Source organism: Culex quinquefasciatus, chromosome 3 (assembly GCF_015732765.1).
Source record: "Culex quinquefasciatus strain JHB chromosome 3, VPISU_Cqui_1.0_pri_paternal, whole genome shotgun sequence".
Lineage (NCBI taxonomy): Eukaryota > Metazoa > Arthropoda > Insecta > Diptera > Culicidae > Culex > Culex quinquefasciatus.
In genome coordinates, this window is record NC_051863.1 from 116209780 (window position 1) to 116232623 (window position 22844).

The window sequence follows — 22844 nt, forward strand, 5'->3', positions numbered from 1 at the left end:
ATCATGTTTAGTCAATGATTTGTAAATAATTTTGCATAATAAATGTCAAATCTGTGTCTTAGATAATTTTCACATCAATTATCTTATTTATATGCTGGAGTCAATCCAAATAAATAAATGAGAAATGGGCGTGCTAACAAATAAAAACATGTTTTAATATAAAAAACTAACTTAATCCACCTATGTGGTTGGAGCCTTCCTCACAACAATGGCTGTACACAAGTGTAATCTATTTTTTAGATCCGGCTTCCAAAAAGTACATCGATATCACTTAAGTGGCCATATCTCGAGACAGGGTTGTCAGATCTTCAATGTTTTGGGCTCGTTGGAAAGGTCTTTTGATAACCTAACCAACAATAGGTCGGATGGTGGATCCGGACATAGTTTACATACATTTAAGAGAGATCCGGCTTCAAAAACGTACATCAATATCACTTAAGGGGCCATATCTCGAGACAGGGTTGCCAGATCTTCAATGTTTTAGACTCGTTGGAAAGGTCTTTTAATAATCTAAGCAACGATGGGTCGGATGATGGACCCGGACATAGTTTACATACATTTAAGTGAGATCCGGCTTCAAAAAAGTATATCAATATCACTTAAGTGGCCATATCTCGAGACAGGGTTGCCAGATCTTCAATGTTTTGGACTCGTTGGAAAGGTCTTTTGATAACCTAACCAACGTCGGGTTGGATAGTGGACCCGGACATAGTTTACATACATTTAAGTGAGATCTGGCTTCAAAAATACATCAATATCACTTAAGTGGCCATATCTCGAGACAGGGTTGCCAGATCTTCAATGTTTTACACTCGTTGGAAAGGTCTTTTGATAACCTAACCAACGTCGGGTCGGATAGTGAACCCGGACATAGTTTACATACATTTAAGTGAGATCTGGCTTCAAAAAAGTACATCAATATCACTTAAGTGGTCATAACTCGAGACAAGGTTGCCAGATCTTCAATGTTTTGTACTCATTGGAAAGGCCTTTCAATTACCTAACCAACGATGGGTCGGATAGTGGAGCCGGACATAGTTTACATACATTGAAGTGAGATCCGGCTTCAAAAAAGTACATCAATATCACTTAAGTGGCCATATCTCGAGACAGGGTTGCCAGATCTTCAATGTTTTAGACTCGTTGGAAAGGTCTTTTGATATTCTATCCAACGATGGGTCGGATGATGGACCCGGACATAGTTTACATACATTTAAGTGAGATCCGGCTTCAAAAAAGTACATCAATATCACTTAAGTTGCCATATCTCGCGACAGGGTTGCCAGACCTTCAATGTTTTGTACTCATTGGAAAGGCCTTTCAATTACCTAACCAACGATGGGTCGGATAGTGGAGCCGGACATAGTTTACATACATTTAAGTGAGATCCGGCTTCAAAAAAGTACATCAATATCACTTAAGTGGCCATATCTCGAGACAGGGTTGCCAGATCTTCAATGTTTTAGACTCGTTGGAAAGGTCTTTTGATATTCTATCCAACGATGGGTCGGATGATGGACCCGGACATAGTTTACATACATTTAAGTGAGATCCGGCTTCAAAAAAGTATATCAATATCACTTAAGTGGCCATATCTCGAGACAGGGTTGCCAGATCTTCAATGTTTTGTACTCATTGGAAAGGCCTTTCAATTACCTAACCAACGATGGGTCGGATAGTGGAGCCGGACATAGTTTACATACATTGAAGTGAGATCCGGCTTCAAAAAAGTACATCAATATCACTTAAGTGGCCATATCTCGAGACAGGGTTGCCAGATCTTCAATGTTTTAGACTCGTTGGAAAGGTCTTTTGATATTCTATCCAACGATGGGTCGGATGATGGACCCGGACATAGTTTACATACATTTAAGTGAGATCCGGCTTCAAAAAAGTACATCAATATCACTTAAGTTGCCATATCTCGCGACAGGGTTGCCAGACCTTCAATGTTTTGTACTCATTGGAAAGGCCTTTCAATTACCTAACCAACGATGGGTCGGATAGTGGAGCCGGACATAGTTTACATACATTTAAGTGAGATCCGGCTTCAAAAAAGTACATCAATATCACTTAAGTGGCCATATCTCGAGACAGGGTTGCCAGATCTTCAATGTTTTAGACTCGTTGAAAAGGTCTTTTGATAATCTATCCAACGATGGGTCGGATGATGGACCCGGACATAGTTTACATACATTTAAGTGAGATCCGGCTTCAAAAAAGTATATCAATATCACTTAAGTGGCCATATCTCGAGACAGGGTTGCCAGATCTTCAATGTTTTGGACTCGTTGGAAAGGTCTTTTGATAACCTAACCAACGTCGGGTTGGATAGTGGACCCGGACATAGTTTACATACATTTAAGTGAGATCTGGCTTCAAAAAAATACATCAATATCACTTAAGTGGCCATATCTCGAGACAGGGTTGCCAGATCTTCAATGTTTTACACTCGTTGGAAAGGTCTTTTGATAACCTAACCAACGTCGGGTCGGATAGTGAACCCGGACATAGTTTACATACATTTAAGTGAGATCTGGCTTCAAAAAAGTACATCAATATCACTTAAGTGGTCATAACTCGAGACAAGGTTGCCAGATCTTCAATGTTTTGTACTCATTGGAAAGGCCTTTCAATTACCTAACCAACGATGGGTCGGATAGTGGAGCCGGACATAGTTTACATACATTGAAGTGAGATCCGGCTTCAAAAAAGTACATCAATATCACTTAAGTGGCCATATCTCGAGACAGGGTTGCCAGATCTTCAATGTTTTAGACTCGTTGAAAAGGTCTTTTGATAATCTATCCAACGATGGGTCGGATGATGGACCCGGACATAGTTTACATACATTTAAGTGAGATCCGGCTTCAAAAAAGTATATCAATATCACTTAAGTGGCCATATCTCGAGACAGGGTTGCCAGATCTTCAATGTTTTGTACTCATTGGAAAGGCCTTTCAATTACCTAACCAACGATGGGTCGGATAGTGGAGCCGGACATAGTTTACATACATTTAAGTGAGATCCGGCTTCAAAAAAGTATATCAATATCACTTAAGTGGCCATATCTCGAGACAGGGTTGCCAGATCTTCAATGTTTTAGACTCGTTGGAAAGGTCTTTTGATAACCTAACCAACGATGGGTCGGATGATGGACCCGGACATAGTTTACATACATTTAAGTAAGATCCAAATATATGTGAAAACACATTTTTATACATAACTTTTGAACTACTTATCGAAACTTCAATCTGTATAAAACTCGATCTATGGGACCCTAAACCAAGTCGAATGCAACAAGTTCGGGTCAAATCGGTTCAACCAGTGCCGAGAAACATGAGCTAGTTTGTTGGTCACATACATACATACACACACACATACACACACACATACACACACACATACACACAGACATTTGTTCAGTTTTCGATTCTGAGTCGATATGTATACATGAAGGTGGGTCTACGACGTTTTTATACGAAGTTCATTTTTAGAGCAGGATTATAGCCTTACCTCAGTGAGGAAGGCAAAACGATTTCCATCCTGATTACAACTTATTTAAGACCTTACAATTCCGTCCTTTGACAGTTTACTCTAAATTTGAAAGTTAAATAAGCTAAAAAGAGTGTATGGGATTCTAAGCCAATTAAGACACCTTAATTGCGAATCAGCCATTTTTCATTTATCGGGAATTTAATCAAAACTAGTTTTCTTAATTATCAAACTCTGGAAAAAATAATAAGCTGACAACATTAGAGTTGCATGGTTAATTTGATTTTGGTTAACCGCGGTAAATTTTCTAGAATTTTTTTGAATTGGGTCCTAAAATGAAGCTTGGATTTCTGATATTATTGTTTACAGCGATAAAGCTTATTTTTGTGAGTACAATGACCCTTTGTACGACCACATAGAGTTTAAAATGGATTTTAAATCAATTTTGAAAAATTAACCTCGCGGTCCTTCTTGACAGAAAAGCTCCTACTTGACAGCTCGTTCCAAGGGGACCATAGTTGATCCATCGAAAAAATGTTGTCTTGTCAAAAAAAAAATCGCATTAAAATGAAAAAAAAAGTGATCAGAAATGGTTTTTAATCGTGTTTTTTACCGTTGTACATAAAAATTTACATAGGGCTTTAGTACCCAATTGATAAAAATCCACCAAAGCATTTACCAAATTGATCACACAAAAAACTGTGGTAGAAAATTATCCCCCGCAATCCACCGCGATCAATTTTTGACAGTTCGACGCCAACGAATAATTTCATGAAAATTTACCGCGGTTACTTAAAATCAAATTAACAATGCAACTTTGATGAGTTCATGTCCCTTTTTCGCGATGAAATCATCTTCAAAAGTGGCAATCCAATTGGCCTGTGCCAAATTCATCAACAATACTAAAAATCTACCTGCTTTGCTGATGAGCGATCATTGAGCGCGAACGGATGCGATGAGCATGAGCGAGCACGAGCTACCTGTGAAGTCCTCATGCTCATGAATGAGCGAGCACGGCTTCTGGCTCGCTCGCTCATTCGCAACCCTGCTGAGTGGTAGGCCACACAGAGTCCATGCACTGCTTTTGAAAAAAAAAAATTTCAATAATGTTTAGAAAAATGATTACGTTGAAAATCAAAGTCATAGTTTCTCTTGTCGAAATCAGATTTAAGGTGTTTAAAAATAATTTTTAAGTCAAACATACCATCGCTAAGGTTGCTGATTTATTTTTTAAGAATAAAATCAATGTCTATATTTAGTTAACTATGTTTTTAAGCTTTTTGACGAAATTCATATAAATTGTTTTAAAATTTGAACTTGCCTGAAACTTGTTAAATACACTAATGTTCATAAAATTATCGATTTAAATTGCATTTTATACTTGGTTATAGGCACGAATCACAATTTTTCACAATTTATATGAAATTTGTTTAACTGAAATTGCCTTGAAATTTGGAGATTTGTTTCAGTTATGTTTCAAACCACACATTATTTATTCAGGGTTGTTACGGAAAAGTCGAAAAAAAATCCGCGCCAGATCCGCGCCGACCCCAAAACCCAATCCGCGCGAAATCCGCGCCATATAAAAAAAAATCGCGGCAAACATACAAGAGAGTAACATAATGAATGAAATTTCAAACGAATAAAGAATAATACAGAAAGCATTTGGATCAGTACCGTTGATCAGTTGTGGATTCATATCTCACCTGCACCAAGTGGAACCTTTTTTGCCATTTCTGAAAAAATATTAGCAGTTTTTGTACCACTTTAAATATCGTTGCTTTGAAAACAAATTCAGGAAAAAAATAAATACAAAAAGTTAAAACATTTAAAACCATAAAACAAATCACCAAATAATAAAATCTAGGGATTTTGTACTTGATAATTCTCACCAAAATTTTACTCTGGAAAATCGAAACACGATTTTTTTATTATTTTCTTCACTAAATTTCTCTAAACAAAATTATGAGTCCGAAATAATTTATTAATTTAATAATTTAATAATTTAATAATTTAATAATTTAATAATTTAATAATTTAATAATTTAATAATTTAATAATTTAATAATTTAATAATTTAATAATTTAATAATTTAATAATTTAATAATTTAATAATTTAATAATTTAATAATTTAATAATTTAATAATTTAATAATTTAATAATTTAATAATTTAATAATTTAATAATTTAATAATTTAATAATTTAATAATTTAATAATTTAATAATTTAATAATTTAATAATTTAATAATTTAATAATTTAATAATTTAATAATTTAATAATTTAATAATTTAATAATTTAATAATTTAATAATTTAATAATTTAATAATTTAATAATTTATTAATTTATTAATTTAATTATTTAATAATTAAATAATTTAATAATTCAATAATTTAATAATAAAATAATTTAAAAATTTAATAATTTAATAATTTTAAAACATAAGAACTTTCTTAAAAAATAGAAAAAATAACAATCAATTGTAATATTTTCGTAATTTTTCAATTTAATAATTCGTACTCTTTAACGTTTTTTGAATCGGTATGTTTTGGCAATTTTAAATAATAAAATCTATTTTTTTATAATTATTTGAATATGTAAATTCTGAAATTTCAAAGTGTTGAATTCAAGATTTCCTATTTTTGAATTTTAACATTAAATTTCGCTTTTAGACGGAGATTTTAACAGATTGTTAAGTGGATTTCGTCATGTTGTGATAATTGGGAGTAGAATCAATTCTACCTGAATCAGAGTGGCAACAGAATTTTTCATTTTTTCAATAAACCAAAAATTTTAAAATTTCAATTATTGTTTTGAAAAAACTTAGAAAATCTAAAATGTTGCATAGCTTAAATTTTTTGAAATTCTGTAATTTTCCGAATTTTGTTATTTTGATTTTAATAAAATTGTTATTAATACGAGTTGTTAAGCAGATGTTTTAAAAATAATGAGTTGTAATGTTATGTTTGATTTATATAACAAATCTCAATACATTTAAAAAAATCGCTTCTTGAAGATTATTTCGAAGTTTCACATTAAGAAAAAAATCAATAATTTTTAGAAGAAAATTTTCTTCATTAACAACTTCTTAGAAATTGATATTTTTGCACTCAACAAAAAATATTGAATTTATTTAAAGGTGCACAGCAACGCAGGAAGTTGTTGTCTTCTTATTTCAAAATTGTCAAACTTACGGACCCAATCCTGCAATATCGAGATTTTAAAGTTGTCAAACTTTGTTGTAAATTACTTTGTGGGCAGTACTTTAGGGGACGAATAAAACAATATTTCGATAGTACCCGTAACTGTCTGTAACCAAAATCTGGGTGCAAAAGCTCTGGTTGATGTGCACTAATAATATTTTCCTTTGTAATTTGAAAGAAATTCTATCGTTCTCAATTATTTTTTAAATCAAAATTGCTATCCGCGCGAAATCCGCGCCTGAGCAAAATAAGCCAGCAAATCAGCGCCAGATCCGCGCGATTCGCGCCATCCGCGCCATCCGCGCGATCCGCGCCGTCCGTAACAACCCTGTTTATTATTTACAAACTTATTTTACCCTTTCCTAGTGGGAAATTGTCCAAAGAATCCGAAAATGCATTCCGTTTTCAAATTCGAAATTTTGTTCATTGAGAAAATCATGACACTTTGAGAAGTGTAAAATAATGACTTTCATCAACATTTTCTTTACTATAGTTAACTAACTTTTAAAGCTTTTCAAAATTTTATGAAAATTTCTTCTGGAGGTACTTTGAGCACCGCTCTACCACGGTCAGTATGATTCTAAACCATTCCGTATGTATTTAATTTTCACTCTTCATTTTGCGGAAAAATCTCAAACCTATCAAAGTCGTTTCCCCCTAAAACATCCAAATGTTTAAAAAATTAAAAAATATGGATTTTTGGAAAATGATTTAGGCCGTTGCAAATATTTTTCAAAGTTTATGTCGCAAGTCTCAATAACTTCTGCCTACGTACAACCTTATATAAAAATGTTTTTTTTTAATAAACTAATTTAAATCTACCAGTAATCTTCCTGTAAACCACGTGGTCAAAATGCTCACACATAGCCATGTCGATGCGTCGCGACGCTCATCCGTGAAGCACGTTGTGAGGTGTTTCGCACATTGCCTACGTCCGGGCTAATTTGCAAATTTTCCCGCCACTTCTTGCGGTCTGTCGTCAATCAGTGTTTGTTTTCGTTGGGGAAAAAGTGATTTGAGTTCAGGTCGCTCAGTGTTCAAATCATGTGCGAAATTGAAACTGCCGTCCAAATCGCACACCGGATTTTAACCCGCACATCCAGTGCCGTTCGCTGTCTGGACACTAATCTCTTTCCTGAGGATGGCGGACCGTCGCCCGGTGAACTGGTCGAACTCAGCGGCAAGACCAACTGCGGCAAATCCGTACTGATGCTGGAACTGATTGCGCGGATAATCCTACCGGCGGAGCACGGTGGTCACGGCGTCGGTGCGGTGTTTGTCAACTGCGACAACAACGTCCACATGCTGCGGCTGCTGGACATCATGGAGAAGCAGATCGTCAACAACTCGAGCCCTGCTGGACGAAACATGGGACGGGAGGAGATTCGTCGCATTCGGGAGGAATCTTTTACGCGGTTGACCATGATCAAGTGCTGCACCATGGATGAGTTTGAGTTCACGCTGCTTTCGTTGAACGATGTCTTCCTGAAACATCCCGCGGCTTCGTTTCTTCTGATCGATTCCCTGGTGGCGTTTTACTGGAACAAATGCACCGAGAAGAACCTCATCCGGATGGACACTTATCTGAAGTCACTGTGCGTCCGGCTGGAGAAGCTCTGCAAGGAACTCCAACTGGTGGCCATTTTCACTCGGCCGTCCTACTTTGGCACTGGGCGCGAATCGACCTCGGATGGGCTGTTTGAAGGGAGTCAATCTGGTGCGGTGGCCGCAGTCCTGGCGGCGTCGACTTCAGCGTTTGGATCAGGGGGAGGAGCCAATTGGAAGCAGGTTGTGAAGCACCGGATTGAGTTGGCTGAAGCGGTGACGCCGACGCCGAGCGCGGATCGCAAGTTTAACGCTTTTGTGACGTCCCGGGAGCGGCAGTTGATCAAGTTCTTTGTGATTGATGGTTATGGGATTAGCTGGTTAAACTGATAATAGATTTTACTTTATAATTTGTTTATTATTATTTATGTTTAAAAAATATGTAAATATCGTAAATATGGTAAATATAAACAATGACTCCATAGTTCACTCTTGTTGGCATCTCCACAATTTGGTGTTCGAATACAGCTTCTAAAAAGCATGTTCAATCCGTATCAGAACTCGCTTAGTTTTTCAAAAGGTCCTATCAGCATAGGAAACCCATAGCTCATAGCACCATTTGACAGAGTTTTTTTCAGAATACATGCTCTAAGTTTACTTCATCAACAACAAGTCTATCGACCCAACGCTAAACTTATTGAAGATTTCCAGGATATTCGATCTTGGGCCGCCCGTCCGACATTCCGGCTACCTGTCCAGCTAACTTCAGCCTGTCGTGCTTGATGACTTTTACGATATCAGCATGTTGTAGTCTTGGTACTACTCGAAGTTCATGAGCCTGAACCAGCGATCACCCACAAGCTTGCCGCCAAAAATTGAACACAGGATTCTCCGCTCGAAGACTCCGAGTGCTCTTTGGTAAGGTCTTGTACAGCGTTATTTTGGTAGACATCCTTAGGCTGCAGGACCTTACATTGCTACGGAGACCTAGAAAGCCCGGTTTGCAGCATCGATCCGCCGTTTCGCTTCGAAACTATTCGCTGGCATGATTTTGCTCCGTCGAGCGTGGTACAAATCGGTCTTGTTAGCTTCGCCGGAAAGTCAGACTGAATCGTACGCCGCCTTGAGGTCGGTAAAAAATAGTGTGTTTGTAGGTTGTACTCTCGGAACTTGTCAAGGATTTTTCGCAGATCCTTAGTTGGCCGACCCACCTGAGCCTCCCAATTCTCGATATGATTGGTTCTTCAAGAAACGCGTGCAGATTATGGTTCATGCGTCTTGGCCACACTCCGTCAGACATCTGCCCTCCACCGTAGATTTTTCGTAGCTCGTCCGGTCTAATCAGTGCTTTGTACATTGTCAGCTGCGTGCGGCATTGCACTCGATCCGATGGGACGGTCTTTGGAAACCTGAAGTGAGCATGATTCACAGCACAAATACGAGTCCGGATCTCATTGCTGGTGTCGTCGTCGGCGGTTACCAGTCAGGTGTAGACATCTTTCACCGTTCCCAGATTTATTGCCACAACGTCGAGGTAATCGGCAAAAGTAAACAACTGGTAGGACTCGTGCCTCTCGTTCCGGTGCCTACACAGCGCACAGGCTAAGCCATCGCCTTGCTACAGCTCTGGTATTGTATCCGTGCTCATACATAATCTGTCATATCTGCTCGCGGTAGACTGTATCGTAAGCTGCCTTGAAATCGATGAAGATATGATGTGAGGGCACGGTGAACTCACGACATTTCACGAGAATTTTTCGGAGACAAAATAACTACTTGGAGCGTGGTAGCGCGAGCACCAGTGAAGCCCGAACTGACGGCCACGTTGATAAAATCCCAGATCTTGGAGATCACACAATAAAGCGCCCTCGCCAGTTTCTCTTCTCCGTACTCGAAGAGCTCATCGGGTAACCGATCCTTGCCGACAGTTCTGTTGTTCTTCAGCTTCCTGATCTCCCTCTTAACCGTCTCCAGATCAGAGGCTGGAAATTGGTCATCAGCTGCGGTCGACTCCTAAGTCGACTCCAACGCTGCCTCCGTTCATCGCCGTTGAGGTGTTCGTTGAAGTACTGCTTCCAGCTGGCCAACACCTCGCTTCTAGTCACGATCAGCGTCAGACTGCGACCTGCCGATTCCGAGCCTACAAGTATCGTTCCACGTTCCCTCTCGATCGCACGTCGGCCGTCGATTTGCGTTTTTTTCCGTTGGTTAGGTGATGTCCAGGTGGCTTTGTGGACGTCTTTGCGAGGAAAATAGGTGCTGCTGACTGCCGTTCCACTGATTACTTCCGTAGCCATTGTATTGACGTGTCCTCGTTGATCCGCTCGTTAACTTTGATATGAGGATTTCTTTTCTTTATGAACAACACACAACTCAACAATTTTTCGCTTTTTTTTATATCTGCGTTTTTTATTTGACTCGCATCTTTTTTTTGTAATGTTTTTCTTAGTTTTTTGCCTTATTTTCTCACTAGAACTAAACCCTACATACTAACTGATGAGCTTCTGCCAATGACAGACAGAATCAAGTCACGTGGCGCCGCCGATGCCGCGTGGTTTCCGCCGGCATCCCTCGAGTGTGTGGGTGTGTGTTAAGAGTTAAGATTAGTAACTTTTGCCTCTGTTTCCGCAATACAAAAACTTCACCTGACTGTTTTGTTTTTTTTTTTAACGGGTGTGTGAATTTCACCATTGTTTTCGTCTGTTTTACGTGTTGTGTTTCTTGATTTACTGCAATATATAGACATAATAATAAAACTAGGTTGTAAGATCAATCGTCACGCGCTTTTCTCTGCGTTTTTATTCCACTAGTGAAACAGTTTAAATTATTAAGAATCTAAAAACCACTTTCGTCGTTGTCCTGGCTAGGTTTGAGTGCAACCTAGCGCCTTTTGACCGAGGGGCTGCTGGCTCTCTCCGAGTTGGTGGTTCAAGTCACCGCACTTATTTACACACCGCGCGCGCGTGGTTACTTTTGTGAAGGGGTTGAGGTTTTTTTTCTTCTTTTCTTCTGTTAAGGGAGGTGAGTTCCTTACACGCTAAACGATTAACCACTAGAAAATTTTGTTTAGAGGTCACGTTGCAAAATGCCGGCCACTGTTTTGGGGGCAGGATAAAGCTTGGTTTTGTTTTTCGTCTCCCTACTTCATGTCCTTAGTGTACGCGTCCAGCTCGGCGTCCAGCTCCTCGGCCGTCTTGGTTTCGCGCTGTTGCCGGCGGGGACCTCCGCCGCCACCACCGCGGCGCTGATTCGACTGGCTGCTGTTTCCTAAAATGAGGAAGGTTTTGCGTGTTAAATTACAAACTCTAAGCTGAATCCAAGATGTAGCGAAAGTTGAGAATTTTGATGCTCAATGATGATTGCGGTATGAATTTCAGAAGAGATTGATTAGTTTGATGGGGCATTCGAACACGAATTGGTTGGTTTTAATCAAACATAGAAAGAAGCACAAAAACAACGCTCTTATTTACCGAACGTGAAAATTTTGCAAGTCAACGGAAAACGTGATTTCGATGTGCTTCTTGGGATGGAGCGTCGCTGAGCGATCTAATGTGAGAACGAACCACGAGAAAAACAATGAATCTTGAAAATTTCAAACCCGCCAATCTCTTCAACTCAATCGCAGAGTTACAAGTTACCAACCTCGGCTGCTGCCGTCACCACGGCCGCCTCCCTGACGCCGTCCCGGAGACCGCGGAGATCGTGGCGAGCGGGGAGCGAGACCGGACGAGCGGTCGCTGGAACCGCCGAGGCGGGGTGCCCGCGGCACCGGAATCTCCGACGTGGCCAGCTGTATGCTCATGGGGCGGCCGTCCAGGGGGACGCCGTTGTACTGCTTCATTGCCTTGATGGCGTCCGCGCGCCGTTCAAAGACGACGTCGGCCGTGCCTGGAAGAGAAGAGTAGAGAGGGGAAAAAATAGTTTCATGGGAATTCGTAGGAGGTAAGAAAAATTCTTTTAATATCCAGAAAACATTGTTGCATTCTGTCTTATTTAATTTAATTTTTAGTAGACTACATAATTGCAATTGTATAACGCATAGCTCGATCAAAGCAACCTAGGGAATCAACGATCAAGATTTTGACACTAGTTCCGAAGGTTTCGCTATAAAATCAACAATAAAATGGATGATTTCTTTTTAGAAATTATTTCATTTGTGAATTCAAACAAATGCATACCGGCAAAAGAAAACCTGGACGAAAACAAACAATCTTCGTAGAGTATCAAATGATGTTGGAGTGCTTTCCGGAGATTATTTCAGTGATCAGACATCAGTGTTCAATGGGAGTGAAAATGGTTTTCTAATTTTTATATGATGTGCCATAACCCTAAAAAATTCGGGATATGAAGAAGGACACAGGCAAAGGCATGGTATAGCGACTGTGACGTCCACAAAAGGAAAATAAATTGGAACCATTTCTGGTTTTAGCGCATTTTGATTTCTTCCAGGACGAGTATCAGAAGGAAGCCGTGATCTATTCGTGGTCTTCTCGAAGACTTGCATTGTTAACGCGGCCCAAAACAAGAGTTGGAACCAGCCTACTTGGGTTGCTAATCTTGTTCGTCAATGACGAAATGGACTCGGAGTAGCGTACCGTAGAATATTTCGAGTCAGGGCACACGTTCATGGCGGTTTACTCATTTCATAATGCACGAGCAGATGAAATCAACGGTCCGCGAAAAATGCGAAGACTTAGTATGGATTGCCCGGGTGGTGCAGCATTCATTTAGAGGAACAAGTTCCGTTGCTTTAACACATCTTTCGCAGTTCTATGTTCTTAAAACTTTTACAGCAGAACCAACACCAGAGCGGCCCTATCGTGTCCTGAACAAATCATCGTTTGGGCTCTACGGCGGACTGAACAGCTAGTAGAAGCGATTCCGCAGAACCTATCACTATTCCAGTGACCAACAGTGTTCAATGAGAGTGAAAATGATTTTACTAAATAACTCAAAAATATATTTGGCGACGGAATCGTAAAGCGACTGTGAAGTCTGTAATAGAAAAGTAATTTGGAGACAAATGCTAGTATGACACTAGTTAGGTTAGGTAACCCGGAAAGACACAGGAAGTTTTGTGTATTGTAAAATCGATGTAGCTCAGTAAAATTTAAACCGATTTGGCTTAACTGTATACAAAATCATCTAGAAAGGTTCAATATGATTTTATTACACGATACGATTTAGCTATAAAAGATCAGTTTCTAAGAAACATGGAAACGGCTTATACGGGAACGATGCAGGCTAGCAAGGCCGATATTCTGCCGTAATTTTTGAAGAGGAGGAATCGTCAACCGATCGGACTAAGGCCCTTACGCCTTTGGCCTCTGAATTGGAGTTTTGATGAAGAACTTCGTCTTAGGGCTCTATACAGGGGAGCCATTCAAAAACGAGTACGTGTGAAAAGTAAAGTGTGTGTGGAACGCAGAAGAAGAATCGGACATCGTTGTTTGAATACCTTGTTATCAGAAGCACAAGATTCCTGCCAAGACAGAAAGCAAACGAGTGCTCTAAGCGGCGAATTTCGAAGACAAACACTCGTTGTTCCGCTTGCGGAGAGCATGTCTGCAGAATGACTTACATTTTGCAACGGGTGCAAGCGGGATGTGGCGAGCTATAGATATTGCCGTGTTGATCTCGCACATGACCGAAACCTCAATACTCAAACTGATTCCGAGTTGTTTGGTGCGTCGTCGCTAGACCACTTTCAGGGTTGTTACGGGAGAGTCGAAAAAAAATCCGCGCCGACCTAAAATCCGAAACCGCGCAAAATCCACGCAATATATAAAAAAATATCGCGACCAACATTGAAGAAATTTTATTTTTTAATGAAGAAAAACTAATTCAGAAAGTATTTGATGTAAAAAAACTCGTTTTATGGTTTTATGGCTCCAAAAGAATGAAAGCAATAAATCCATTTAAAAAAAATCTTCAAGAGACGGTAAAGGAAAGGGTCATGAAAAAAAATCTTCAAAATAAAAAATACAATATTTAAACACCTAAAAATTTAACTTCAAAAATATAACCTCCAATTTAAATCAAAATCTAAAATTATATTATGATAAAATTTTAAATTTCGGAAGTCTAAATATTCACAATCTAAGATTTTTTATACAGTTTGTAATCCAAAATCCTCGCTAAAATTTCACTCAGAAAGAAATTTAATTTCTGATATTTAAAATAATGTCTTCTCATAATTTAAAAATCCCTTACATAAAATAGGACTTCAAAAATTGTGGACTTCAAGAATTTAAGGATTAAGAATTTAAAAATAAAAACATTTAAGAATTTAAGAATTAAAGAATTTAAGAATTTTAAAATTTTAGGATTTTAGAATTTTAGAATTTTAGATTTTTTTTCGATATTGTTTTTAATTTTATATTTTTCAGTTTTTAAATCTGTAACAACTTTTCAATAGGGCGAAACCCTCAGATGTAAACAAACTGAGTTTTTGTGAGAATCATATAAAGCGAACAAAACTGATTCTAAAACACTCTCCATCATCACAAAATTCCGAAAATACGTAGTTTTACAAGCAAAAAACAAAAGGGCTAATCAACAACATCAATCAAAACAAACCAAATTGAGTTTCCGCCCTGTTTTCACGAGGGGCGAATGTAGTGTTTTCTGCAAGTTCCGACGTATATTTAGAAACACTAAATTTTCGTTATAATTTAGTGAATTTTAACCTGACAATCCTCAAAATGGATCAAAATGTATGTTTTTGATGTCTCTGACCACAATTCCACAACAAACACAGATTTGTATGATCCTAAATACATAACTTTTTAATTTCAATCATTGTGGTATCGGATCTGGTCTGTATTCACAATCTAGATATGAAGGTCCATAATTTACCGCTTCTTGGGACATCCGGGGATTCTGGGTCGAGCAGTTGCAGGACAAAAAGTTAGTGTAGGGAGGTTTAGGAGGAATGCCGTACAAAATCATCGCCTCCGTAACCATCGAAGCTATGCAAAGATTGAGAAGGCAGGATGGTGTTTCCCACTTCCGGCGGGGACACCCCAAAGAACGTCACTTCAATATAGACCACATCGTCAAACCAACTTGCTACTTACGGTGTATCCTAGCTCAACGAGTCTTGGCCTGAATCGGACTCCTTATGAAGGCTTCCTAGACCAATTTTTGACATAGGACTATGTCTTTACTTACTATATTGGGGGGCCAGTTCAGAAATTCGATCCAAAGCGTCACTTTTAAGCGTTAAAAAAGGGGACATTTTGAACGCTTATATCTTTTTTCAATGTGAATCAATCCAGATGGTTGGACCACCAATCGAAAGAGGAAGACTTCAGCTATTGTTTAACTACATAGATAGTCTGACTAAACATAGTTAAAGCACTTAAAACATGCAATCAAAATGAGTAATTTTTCAGTACAAATCGGACAGATGACCAATCAGAGCGAGCGTATGCATTCGAGACCGCGCCCCTTTTGTGCCGTTCTCCGGCTGTGCCGCTATTTAAGCAGAAAATTTCGCAAAAGCAAGTCACTTTGGAACGAGCACTCGAACTGTGCACGTCGGGCCGGCGCGGAGCAGCAGCAGCAGCGGCCAATAGAAGAAGAGGACCAGCAACCAGAAGGAAGAACCACCGGCAGCAGAAGGAGGAAATTCGAGCGAAGCGGACGGCGTGGAAGTCGCTATGATGCGGCGGTTCTCATGAAAAATGGCCAATTCGACAGTGGTGGCCAAAACCAGGAGTGGCCGGTGCCCTCAAAGAAGGTTCCCCCGGGGCCTGGGGGGACATTTACAGAAACATACGAGTTGTGGCAATATGGGTATCAAAATTCATGGTTTTTGATACTGAACATAATAATGGCCATTTCGACAGTAGTGGCCACAACCTGGAGTGGCCGGTGCCCTCAAAGAAGGTTCCCGGGGCCTGGGGGACATTTACAGAAACATACGAGTTGTGGCAATATGGGTATCAAAATTCATGGTTTTGATACTGAACATAATAATGGCCATTTTGACAGTAGTGGCCACAACCTGGAGTGGCCGGTGCCCTCAAAGAAGGTTCCCCGGGGCCTGGGGGACATTTACAGAAACATACGAGTTGTGGCAATATGGGTATCAAAATTCATGGTTTTGATACTGAACATAATAATGGCCATTTCGACAGTAGTGGCCACAACCTGGAGTGGCCGGTGCCCTCAAAGAAGGTTCCCCGGGGCCTGGGGGGACATTTACAGAAACATACGAGTTGTGGCAATATGGGTATCAAAATTCATGGTTTTTGATACTGAACATAATGGCCATTTCGACAGTAGTGGCCACAACCTGGAGTGGCCGGTGCCCTTAAAGCAGGTTCCCCGGGGCCCGGAGGACTTTTACAGAACCATACGAGTTGAGGCATATTGGTATCAAAATTCATGGTTTTGATACTGTACATGAAAATTGGCATTCCGACAGTAGTGGCCACAACCTTGAGTGACCGGTGATCTCAAAGCAGGTTTCCCCGGGGCCCGGAGGGTCTTTAACACAACCATACGAGTTGTGGCAATATGGATATCAAAATTCATGGTTTTGATACTGAACATGAAAATTGACATTTCGACCGTAGTGGCCACAACCTGGAGTTGCCGGTGCCCTCATAGAAGGTTCACCTTGGAAGAACATTTATGACAATTTTGCCGACAAATCTATGAAACAAAATAAAATAATCTTATTTCAGATTTCACTAGCAATCCAAAAACACATTCAAATTGTTTGGTCCTATGTCTTTCGGTTATGTCTCTGACATACCATCTTGAACTTTTTATCACTGAGGTTGCAAATATCACTGTATTATCACTGACTGTAACGTTTCACAATGATAAAATAGTTGTTTCACCACTTTTTTCTTTAAAAACCCGAAAAATTAACAAAAAACAAAAGGGCGAATCTGTTGTTTACTTTTGCTTTGTGGCGTAACCTGACGGGCTAAACCGTTGTTTTGGTTGAGTGGGTGGCGAATACGGTGGGGCGAAAATAGAGGCACGCTCTTCAAAAAGGCGTAATTTGTTTTTCTCAATTTTTAATAGCAAAAACACCTTAATTAATTTCAAATTGCTCTCTATGATGAAATTATTGCTATTTTCTATTACGTTTTGAAAAAAATGATGGTTTTCATGCTTTTTTGTGCTTTTCATGCTTTTTTGTGAAAATAGGAATTGATCGGAATTGCAAAATTTTGAATGTTGATTTTCTCGAAACGGCAGGATCGTAGGTTTCGCCCTTTTGAAATGTTGTTACTGAAATTTTGACTTTTTAATTTTGATTTTTTTTTAATCTTCAAATTTTCGATTACCCAAATTTTTTGTATTTTGAATTTTATATTGCTAAAATTTTGAATTTCGAAATTTCAGATTTTTTAAATTTTAATTTTAGAAATTTCGAAAAAAAATATGTATTTTGATTTTTTTTTTGTTATTATAAAAACTTTTAAAACATTTTTTTTTCAAATTTTTGAATTTCTGAAGCTTTGAATTTGGAATGTTCTGATCTTTACATTTAGAAAAAAATAAAATTTCTACCGATTAAATTCCATTCCAAAATTCTAAGGTGGAGGCCAGCTTCTGTTACGTCTAATCAAGCTCATATTTGGCGCCCACCAGTACAAGCCCCAATAATAATTTTTGTTACACATTCTTATGTCTATATCTTAGGGAAAAGTTTGTAATATTTGATTTACAAAATTAAAAATTGAATAAATCCAGTATAAAATTAAAAATAAATAAGGTTAAAAATCATTACTCAAAACTCAAAAGAAATTAAATATTCAGAGCCCGAGATGTAAAGAAATGACAAGAAAAATATAAAAAATAATTTCTACATAATCTTGATCTTCATTTTTCAACGTTTCGTACTAAGAAAATACAAACAAACATTTTCAAAATTGCCATCCGCGCGAAATCCGCGCCTGAGCAAAATTCGATGCCAACATTTCAAAAAGCATCATGTACAAACCATGCGTTTTGAGAAAAACGCATTTGAATGTTGAGCATCCATTTTCAATTACCATTTTTATATAAAAGCAAAATAAGATGTTCTAATGATAACAAACGATCAAAAACGTTGCTTTTATTGATACTTGATCATCCAAATTCAATAAAACATTATTTCCGTAATTTTATTTGAGAAAAACAAACATAACTTCTTTTGAAATCACCAACGTCGATATCACCCTGCTGTCACTGAGGGGGGCGCTTTGTTATGATTCGTTTTTCTTCGCCGAATGTACATGGCGCTTTTTTCATGTTGCTTTTTTTTGTCACGAGGTTTATGTAGCCTTTTGTTTGACAGGTTGACAGGGCTATATAAACAGATACTGCTGATGGCAGAGATTTTGTTTATGTTACTTTATTTAAAATCATGATTAAACAGACTTTACTGAAGTAACTTTTGCTCATTTTTGGTGGAGAGGTAGCTTATTAGAAGTTCTTTCAGAATATACAATAACCCAGAAAGCGTCAAAATGTACATGATGCCTTTTGAAATGTTACCGTCGAATTAGCCAGCAAATCCGCGCGATCCGCGCCGTCCGTAACAACCCTGCACTTTAGATAATTTTAGGAAATTATCCTACTTGAACCGGTACTCGGAACATCCCTGTTGCAGATATGGTCCAACTTTTTTATTGCTTGCTTGAGTAAAAAGACGTATCGCAAGATTCGTTTATCTTTTCTTCAGTATTCAATAGGGCTCTAAAGAACTGAAGGTTTCAGGGTTTGGAGGGAAGTTTCTGGCAAAATTCGAGCCAAACATTTCATTAGGGCACAAAAGCAAAAACCGCGATTCGAGAAAATCGCTTGCAAAAAATGGACAACTTGTTTCAATTCCTATTTAAAAAATAAGCATGACTGATGGTATTTTTACTGATGATTCGATAAAACACACCATTATCCTTAACTCTGCTTTACTGCTTCTTAATTTATGTTGATTTTCGCAATAAAACTCATAATTTTAAAAAATCTCGTTATTAGGCCCTTTTAGCTTTCCAACTGCTGTTCATAATGGGCCCTTTCTAAATGCAATTTCGAAGAGAACTAAAAGGGCACTAAAGCGCTGTCACCGGATTGTTGTTTTGAATGATGTTTATGGGCCCTTTTGTTTAGTTAGAAATAATGAGGAATTCAGTGGAAATTTTGATAATTGGTGAAGTTTTATGATCGAATGCAGCAGATAAGGTATGTGAAACATTAAAATTCTTCAAAAGTGTACTGAACAGCAGCCACGGGCCGTATTCAATATTGTATTTCGACGAAGTTTTTTTTCTGCAGAAACCCTTGGTGAAACGTTAACCAAACTTTGTTTTGAAGAGAATTAGTGTTAAGAATGTATGAAAAGTTCACTTTATTACATAGAAAGTTCCTTAACCACGAAAAACTAACGAAAAAGAAAAGGGCACAATTGAACTTTTTTCTGGTTTGGAGTGAACATTGTTATGTGCCCTTTTGTTTTTTTGATTTTTTCAATAGGAAATTGTTTGCTATCAATCTGATTCTTGGAGGGCATGTAGGGAGTGTACTATGGAGTGGAATAGTGGAATAATCCCGAATGTTTACTTTTTGGTTTTGTGCCCTAATGAAATGTTTGGCTCGAATTATGCAACTTGGTATTTTCTTTTGTTGGCTGCCGAACTAAACAATGATTTTGAAGGAAGCTACCAGTATCTACCGGAAAGAATGACTGAAACATTATTGGCTGGCTGACAAGTTGGAGCAGACCATAATATCAGCGCAATGTCCTTAACGGAATAACAAATCAAATCAAATCAAATTGTTCGCTCTACAGCAATGCCTTGGCGTTCTCGATTGCGAGATTCCTACTCGAAACTAGGTGTTCGAAGGTTTGAAATGGCGAGGCAATCTAAACCCCTTTTTACACCTAGATCCCATCCACCTTGGGATTCGAACTGACGACCTTTGGAGTGTGAGTCCAACTGCCGACCAGTGACTTTAGGGAGACAGGTTTACGGAATAACAAAATTATTATTATTATTTTTAAAAACATTGGCAAAGTCACATAAACAATTCAGCTTCCTACCCTAATATTTACTAAAATTTTAAGAGTTCTTCATTCCAATGCTTTTCGAAGATCAATTTTTTTTTGGATTGTTTGTTTAAAAATCTCCACTTCCAACATAGCAGCATCTCAATACGATTCCCTCAAATCTCTATCTATTTACTTTAGCATTATTTTAATTTCAATTACGCGATCCAACGTAGGGGAATTAAAAACGTTAAAAATCTGTCGGATTTATTGGAATCATCTTATACCAGGTCTTGACTGAGACTTTGATAGAACAAGTTTTTAAATAAATATGTTTTTTAATGAAAAAAATAAAAATGAAATGAGCCTTAAAACGAACCCAAAGCCTTATTTTGTACTGTCCAAATATTATATAGAAACAAAGGTTTTGAAAAAACCTTAATTCAATATTATGCCCCGTGGCGTTTACGTCGTTTTGGTGGTTATGTGGTAGTAGAATCAGCTAATTGCATTGCTATCAACAATACCTCATACTGGAAATAATCAAAATTGTAAAAATTACGGCCTTACTAGCGATTGATCCTCTTGCCCCACCTTCCCCTAACTCTGGTTACATCTACAAGATGACTTGTTTGACGTTTACTAAAAATTAAGCATAATATAAAACGTAAATTCCACTCACCCAGCGACCGTCCGGACCGGTCGTAGTGTACCGACGCGCTCTTCAGCGGTCCAAAGTCCGCAAACAGCTCGTTGATGTCCGACTCCGACACGCCAAAGTCCAGGTTCGATACCATCAGCTTGGTGCTGCCCAGCCCTCCGGGGCCACCGCCTCCGAGTCCACCGCCGAGCCCGGCCGCGGCCAGCAGCCGGCTCTTGCGCGCTCCCTCGTACATGTCGTGCTTCCAGGCGCTGTTGACATCCCCCTGTGAATGGTGTGTGGTTTTTGGTTTTTCGTTGGTTTTCGGTTTTGAACGGTTCTTGAAGGCCTCCTCGTCTCGTCTCCGGCTGCTCCTCCTCCGTTTGACCCAATGGAGTTGGTTGGGGGGCGCGGGAAGTCTCAGAAAGAATTACGGGTTCGAGAGTGTGCTGTTACTGTGTTTGAGGTTGTTTTGAATCTTGCGGCTTGGGAAAGCGCTCCAAATCCTGGGGATCTCTGTAAAGATTCCGGCTACTCTTTCTGGGTGGAAAATTACGGTTCATTTTTTTTAAGGTGGTGACTCATTTTTTTGGCGTAGATTCAAGAGGAATTCAAGAAAAGAGTGTGTTGAGAAGAAAGATCGCACAAAAACACACGCAAATATTGTGAAATAGGCTTCTTGAGAATACAGAAACGTAACAAAACTCTTCGCAAATTCACACTTTGCAGACTCAAGTCCAGGAAAGTTCATGAAAAACGTTGCGTGCGTCATCAAACAGCAAACAAACAACAACAACAAACTGCCATCTGCTGTCAAAACAAACCGCGTGTCGATGTATTGGTAAGAGCGAGAGACCGCTAGTTCTGTCACACTGCTTCTTCTTCTTCGTTGAGTCTTCTTTGCTTCTGCGGCACTCACACAAGCGCAAAACCGAGCGCGCGCGTCATCGTGCTCACACGCACGTACACACACACACGGGAAAGAAGAGGAAGACAACACTAGGAAGAAGGATGGTGCTTCTTCGGGCGCCATTTTGTTTTTCTCCCTCCAACATCGCAGCAAACACAGAGGCCAACGCGAATCGATCGAGAAAATCGAGAGCCACTTCGCGCTTCGTCCGCAAGGTCCTTCCGAGCTTGTTCCGGCACCGGGTTCGTCCAACTATCCCCAACCGCTGCTGCTTACCCGTGCGTATTTCGACCGCTGAATTCCGCCGCGCTGGCGTCCCTTGAGGACTCCACCACCACCGCCGCCGCCGGAGCGGTTGAGGTTCTGACGGAATCCGCCACCACCGGATCCGTTCCTGGGTGGGCCTCCACGGCCACCGCCAGTCCGGGGACCGGCACCATTCTTGTTGACCCCGCCGCGGCCACCGGCGCCTCGCTGGGGCTTCGACGACTTGATGATGTCGTCCAGGCTCATCTCGATTTTGTCCACCATTTTGAAGTGCTTTATTTACTCGCTTTTTCCCCAGAAATCGAACGCGACGCGACGCAAATTGATAAATTTTACTAAAATAAAGCAAAATTCAAGGTTTTTCCTTCTGAACGAATCTGGGCTTGACCAAAACGGAACGGGAACGCGGAGTTGTGAACCGTTCGGCGACTAAAGACGTTGTGAAGAAAATTTCGCATCCGGCTGCTGCGGCTGTGTGGGAAAAGGTGCAAGGTAACGGTAATGCTGCAGGTAAGCGATGACAGCAAGTCAAGCCCATGCAGCAAAATGGGTTACCTACTCGACGTGCACTACTTTGACATACGCGGTGGATACAAAAAACAAAAAAAAATAATCTAAAGATTTTTACAGATTTCATACACACAACCCCCGGTGGTTGGTCACTTTTTCGTTTGACACTTTTTAGTTTGTACCCAGTTGGTTTGACAAAGTCAAACTAAGAAGTGACGAACTGTCACCTCGGATTGACGTGAGAAAATTACTGTCATTGTTGTGGTTATGAAGGA

The 22844-nt window shown here is 39.3% G+C and overlaps 2 protein-coding genes across 2 annotated transcripts; one reads left to right on the forward strand and one right to left on the reverse strand.

Annotated features, from left to right (window-relative positions):
* The first annotated feature begins 7712 nt into the window (after positions 1-7712).
* Positions 7713-8657, forward strand: LOC6040024 (DNA repair protein XRCC2). Its single transcript, XM_001849447.2, has one exon. It carries the CDS (start codon positions 7747-7749, stop codon positions 8635-8637), a length of 891 nt encoding a protein of 296 aa, XP_001849499.2. The 5' UTR covers positions 7713-7746; the 3' UTR covers positions 8638-8657.
* Positions 8658-10672: 2015 nt separating this feature from the next.
* On the reverse strand, positions 10673-22521 carry LOC6040022 (THO complex subunit 4). Its single transcript, XM_001849446.2, has 4 exons — positions 22069-22521; positions 20925-21168; positions 11890-12135; positions 10673-11514 (listed from the first exon to the last, which is right to left on the reverse strand). The coding sequence occupies exons 1-4, from the start codon at positions 22321-22323 to the stop codon at positions 11387-11389; spliced, it is 873 nt and encodes a 290-aa protein (XP_001849498.1). The 5' UTR covers positions 22324-22521; the 3' UTR covers positions 10673-11386.
* Positions 22522-22844: the final 323 nt, after the last annotated feature.

Coding starts and splice junctions, on each gene's coding strand:
- LOC6040022 (XM_001849446.2), bottom strand. CDS start 22,323: ATGGTGGACAAAATCGAGATGAGCCTGGACGACATCATCAAGTCGTCG. Junction 21,169..22,068: donor AGCGGTCGAAATACGCACGG/GTAAGCAGCAGC, acceptor CACCATTCACAG/GGGGATGTCAACAGCGCCTG. Junction 12,136..20,924: donor CCGGTCCGGACGGTCGCTGG/GTGAGTGGAATT, acceptor CTTCTCTTCCAG/GCACGGCCGACGTCGTCTTT.
- LOC6040024 (XM_001849447.2), top strand. CDS start 7,747: ATGTGCGAAATTGAAACTGCCGTCCAAATCGCACACCGGATTTTAACC.